This window comes from Desmodus rotundus, chromosome 2 (genome assembly GCF_022682495.2).
Source record: "Desmodus rotundus isolate HL8 chromosome 2, HLdesRot8A.1, whole genome shotgun sequence".
Taxonomy (NCBI): domain Eukaryota; kingdom Metazoa; phylum Chordata; class Mammalia; order Chiroptera; family Phyllostomidae; genus Desmodus; species Desmodus rotundus.
The window spans coordinates 52,426,637-52,432,077 of NC_071388.1; the positions used below are offsets into that span (position 1 = coordinate 52,426,637).

The 5,441-nt window shown below is 58.1% G+C and overlaps 1 protein-coding gene across 1 annotated transcript; it reads left to right on the forward strand.

The window, feature by feature from the left end:
* The first annotated feature begins 581 nt into the window (after positions 1-581).
* On the forward strand, positions 582-4,628 carry CHST2 (carbohydrate sulfotransferase 2). Its single transcript, XM_024556281.4, has 2 exons — positions 582-2,196; positions 2,302-4,628. Exon 2 carries the CDS (start codon positions 2,484-2,486, stop codon positions 4,065-4,067), a length of 1,584 nt encoding a protein of 527 aa, XP_024412049.2. The 5' UTR covers positions 582-2,196; positions 2,302-2,483; the 3' UTR covers positions 4,068-4,628.
* Positions 4,629-5,441: the final 813 nt, after the last annotated feature.

Sequence of the window (5,441 nt, forward strand, 5' to 3'; positions counted from 1 at the left end):
CCTAGAAACGCCATATCCTTTCACTTTATCAGGACCACAGGGTGGGGGTGGAGGTGGAGGTGGGGGGAGATATGAACGCTGCTTGTAACATTATGGATTTTTTTCTGGAAAACACGGTTAAGGCAAGTTCTTTGAACATTTTTCTACCCCGAAAACCACATGAATTAAGTTACTTTCCAGAGTCCTTGCACTTAAAAGATTCTGTAAGTCTCACTGAAGAATAATGGTGCAAAGAGCAACATTTTAAATAAAGGGGGATCCTCTGGTTGAGAGACTGTCCAAAATAGCACAAAAATAAAATTGCATTAACTTTGTCAAACTGCTGAAAACTTTTTGGGACAGAAGACAGACAAAACGCCTCCGTATCTGCAGCACTCGCTGGGCTGGGCTCAGGAGCGCCAAGACTTTCTGGATTCCGCCAAGGCCTCGGCTGGGCTCTATCATTTGGGCACCGACCACCTATCACCTTCAGTTACTGGAGGCCATTGTAATTGTCCCATTTTACGGCTGAAATTGAGGTTATGGCTTAGTCTTCTTCGGTTCAATAAGGGGGAGGGAGGGAGAGAGAAAGAGAGCAGCTTTTCCTCATTATCTTTTTAAAGTATGAAACCAACTCAAAAAATGATCTTCCACTTTAAAAACGGTGTTTCCTTTAGGGTCACATCGTTTGATCTCATCTCTGAAACCAAGAAGCAAGACAAGTATTTTACTGTAAATTAAAACAAAGGGTCACCTCCCCGTACCCCTCTTGCAACATTCCCAGCCGAGACAGGGAGTGCATATGCTGGGGGGCGTGATAATAAGCCCAGAGCGGCCCTATCCATACTTGGAGTAAAGCCTGAAGAAAGCGCCCCGCGGCACAGTGCCCCGACAGCGTCTTTTTTGACCCAGGGGTCAGAAAGATTTATTACTTCCTCTGTGAGGGAGGAACCCCAGGCCCGCTAGAACCCGCGGGCCAGCAGTAGAAAGCCTGCGAGCGGCGCTCGGTGTCCTCCGAGCACTGCTGCGCGCGGGCGCGTGTGAGTCCGGAGGGGCCGGGCGGTTCCAGACCCTAGGGAAGAGCAGAGTGGGCGGCCGCTGGGGATTTCTGCCCAAACTTTACCACCTACTCTTTCTGAGAGCAAGAATGGGGTGCTGAGCCCGATAGGTGCACGAAGAATCCAAGTTACCCACAGCTCGCGGCGCCCGAGTGCTCTGAACCCTGCGTCCTCGCTCCAGAGCTCTGCGCACGCATTGTTACGGCCTCAGCCGAGCGGATGGCGGGCCGAGCAGCACCGCAGTAAATCCGGCCCCGCTTCTCCAGTCCCCAAAGCCGCGGCGGCGGGAGCGGGTGCTGCGAGGGGGCAGGCGCGGGGGGCGGGCACGGGCCTCGGCGGAGGAGTGCAGCGCGGCGAAGGGGAGGAGCTGCAGCGACAGACGGCGGCGCGCACCAACCCGGCGCTGCCTGCCAGGAGCCGCGCAGAGGCCGGCCCGAGCGCGTCGCAGCCGCTCGGCGTAGGGTAATCTGGAAGCAGCATCCTCCCGGGCCGGCAGTGGCGGCGGTGGGGGTTTCCTCTACCCGAAAACCTCGTTGGCTAGAAGCTGCTGTTGCCGAGAGGCGGGCGGGCCGGGTAGCGCTGCGGACCGAGTCGCGCGCTGTTTGTGTAGGGTCCTTCCCGGCCAGTTGGAGACTGAGGAGCGGCGGGGGCTGCCGGCGATGCCCGCCCGAGCATCCTTTGGGTGATGGAAGAAACGGCCGCTGCCGGGTCGCGGGGCGCCCCATCCACCGCCGCCAGAGATATGGGAAGATTCAGGGCGCGGAGGCCAAGAGCGGGAGAGGCGGAGCCGCTTTGCCTGGAGCTGGGTCTCGTATAAGCCCCCTCCCCCCAACCTCCCCCAGCGGGCTTCGGCCCCGGGAGCTAGGAAGGAAGCTGCGGTCTGGAGGAGGCGGGGGATACGCAGCAGGAGCCGGGCGCACTGGGCTCAGCGGAGAGAGGAGCAGATCTGGCCGGGTGAAAGTTTACCTTCCCCAGCCGCAGAGTGCTCGCTGCCCGGAAACTCTGCCCAGGGCTTGGGCTGCCGAGTCCCGTGGCCCCCTTGGAGGCACGGGGACCCCCAGCTGGAAGGCGTCGCGCGAGAAATCGAGGAACGAGTAACAGCAGGACAGACCACCGGCCCGCGATCCGGGGCCGCTCCGGGTCGCGCCCGCGGCTCCAGGTGAGCTGGGGATCCAGGCGGACCTGAAGGTGGGCGTTACTTAGGCGGAGGCGGCGGCTGGGGGGAGGATTGGGGCTCATCAGTTTACTCCGCTTACCCTCGCAGGTCTTTCTTGGAGCCGCTGCCATGGGAAAGCCAATCCTGGGCGCCCGGGACCAGCCGCCGCTGCTGCCGCGCCCGACTAGGAGCCGTGGCCCCTGTCTTCGTTCCCGAAGCCGTCCCGCTTCGTTTCCATCCCGGGCTGTAGGGCCACCTCCGCTGCACCACGGGCCCGGGCTGTGCCTGTGATGAGCCGCAGCCCGCTGGGAGCTTTGCCCCCGGGCGCGCCCCCCCGGTTGCTCCCGGCCGCGCCTGCTGCCGCGGCGCGCGCCCTGCTCCCGCCGTGGCCCCGGCGCCCGGGCCGACGGTGGCCCGCGTCGCCGCTCGGAATGAAGGTGTTCCGTAGGAAGGCGCTGGTGCTTTGCGCGGGCTATGCGCTGCTGCTTGTGCTAACCATGCTCAATCTCCTGGACTACAAGTGGCACAAGGAGCCGCTACAGCAGTGCAGCCCCGACGTGCCACTAGGTGCCGCGGCGGGAGCGGCTGGGGACGGCTGGGGGCGCCCGGGGCCTCCTCCAGCTGTGTCTCGCCGCGCGCACGCGGGTTTGGACCCCCGCACCCCGTACCGCCCTCTCGCCGCCGTCGTCGGTGCGGCTCCCGCAGCTGCGGCAGGGGCCGCGGCCCCTTCTGGTAATAGCACTCGGGGTACCAGGGGTGTCGAGGACAAGAGGCAGTTGGTGTATGTGTTCACCACGTGGCGCTCGGGCTCGTCCTTCTTTGGTGAGCTCTTCAACCAGAACCCCGAGGTATTCTTCCTCTACGAGCCAGTGTGGCACGTGTGGCAAAAACTCTACCCAGGGGACGCCGTTTCCCTACAAGGGGCAGCGCGGGACATGCTGAGCGCTCTCTATCGCTGTGACCTCTCAGTATTCCAGCTGTACAGCCCCGCTGGCAGCGGAGGGCGTAACCTCACCACGCTGGGCATTTTCGGCGCAGCCACCAACAAGGTTGTGTGCTCTTCGCCTCTCTGCCCTGCCTATCGCAAGGAGGTCGTGGGGCTGGTGGACGACCGCGTGTGCAAGAAGTGTCCACCGCAGCGCCTGGCGCGTTTCGAGGAGGAGTGTCGCAAGTACCGCACTCTAGTCATCAAAGGTGTGCGTGTCTTTGATGTGGCAGTTCTGGCACCGCTGCTGCGTGACCCGTCCCTGGACCTCAAGGTCATCCACTTAGTGCGTGATCCCCGTGCTGTGGCCAGCTCACGTATCCGCTCGCGCCACGGTCTCATCCGTGAGAGCCTGCAGGTGGTCCGCAGCCGGGACCCGAGAGCCCATCGCATGCCGTTCCTGGAGGCTGCAGGCCACAAACTGGGCGGCAAGAAGGAGGGTGTGGGTGGACCAGCAGATTACCATGCACTGGGCGCTATGGAGGTCATTTGCAACAGCATGGCCAAGACATTGCAGACTGCTCTGCAGCCTCCTGACTGGCTGCAAGGTCATTACCTGGTGGTGAGGTACGAGGACCTGGTGGGAGACCCCGTCAAGACCCTACGGAGGGTGTACGACTTTGTGGGGCTGCTGGTGAGCCCTGAAATGGAGCAGTTTGCCTTGAACATGACCAGTGGTTCGGGCTCCTCCTCTAAGCCTTTTGTGGTGTCTGCGCGCAACGCCACACAGGCTGCCAACGCATGGCGGACTGCCCTCACCTTTCAGCAGATCAAACAGGTGGAGGAGTTTTGCTATCAGCCCATGGCTGTGCTGGGTTATGAGCGGGTTAATAGCCCGGAGGAGGTCAAAGACCTCAGCAAGACCCTCCTGCGCAAGCCCCAGCTCTGAGAGGGCTTCCGGGGAGACCTGACTGTAGATGGGGGACACCCACGGGAGCACTGTGGTGTGATTAAACAGAAACAGTCCAGACCCAAGCCGGGAAGCCCACGTGTTCTATTGTAGATGTATAACATAACCACACAGACACTTGGCTGTCGATGTTCTGAGTCATTGAATTTCAAGAAAGAGTCACAATACACACATCTCAGAAGAGGCAAGACTTGAAGTTCTGACCAGCTGCCCTCCTCTCCTCTCCTACCTTTTCTCTCTTTTCCTTTCTCCCATGTCTCACCTTTTCCCCTACCTGACCTTCATTTTGAAATGGGATGCTGATTAAATGAAGATCCAGTAACCCAAATCTTGTTTACAACGTTTCTGTGGTATCTGTGGACCTGTAACAGAGTAAGCTGGCTGTGAGGGGTGGGGTAGAAAGGGGCAGGGGCTCCGGAGCAGAAAGCCCCGTTGGGTCTGGTACATCAAGGAGGCATTCTTTTAAAGTAGACTTCTGTAAAAACAAAGCTTATATGTGAGTATTAATAAAGAAGATAATAAATAATATTCTTTTTTATATTTGCCTCCATTACTTTGGATTTACCTCTGTTAATCTGTGTAGCTTCAGACAGAATCTGCTTCCCATCCCCCAAGCCCCCTTTTCCAGTCTGTTTCCTAAAGAACAGCTAAGATGGGTGGGGGCAGCTTCTGACTCCTTGGTAAGAACCTGGGAGTTGTTTTCTCAACGTGAGAATCACAGCCTGTCAGGTGCCTAGGAATGGGAACAAATCTTCAAATGCAAAACCAAGTGGGGCAGTGGAGGAGAAGGCACAGGCTACTTTTCCTGTTCCACCTGGAGCACAGAAAGGAAGAAGCAACCCCTTGAGAACCGGAAGGCATTCCGTTCTGATTACTGAGGGCTGGGGAAACTAGAAGCAGAGAGCAATCTTTCAGTCTTGAGGTTCGTTCAAAAAGTTCGTTAAAAAATACCTCTGATGATTAGAACACAACCCTCAAATACTGGTGTGAACATATGTTAGCAGTGGTAGCGACTCCCTGGGTCAGAAGAGTGGGAGGAGTGTCTGTCTGGAGTGCCTGCTGCTCTGACACGGTGCGCAGGGACACATGCGAAGGGAAGCTCTACCCCAGGACTGCCAGGGCACTCACAGCCTTCTCCTTCTCTCCTCCCGTCCAAATTAGTGCAGAAGAGAACGTGAAATTTATAATGGTTTATTTAGGATGCCCTTGGGGCAGGTTGCTTTTCTTTATATTTCCTAAAAGTTCGAGGAAGCTATAACAGCGTGTGTTTCAGCCAAGAGCTGCTGTTAGGTAGGAAAATGAATTACTAGCTAGTGTGTTGGATTTTGAGGTGTGGTCTTTCCCAGGGAGGAA

Bases quoted from the DNA above. Each gene is read 5' to 3' on its own strand.
- CHST2 (XM_024556281.4), top strand. From the start codon at position 2,484: ATGAGCCGCAGCCCGCTGGGAGCTTTGCCCCCGGGCGCGCCCCCCCGG.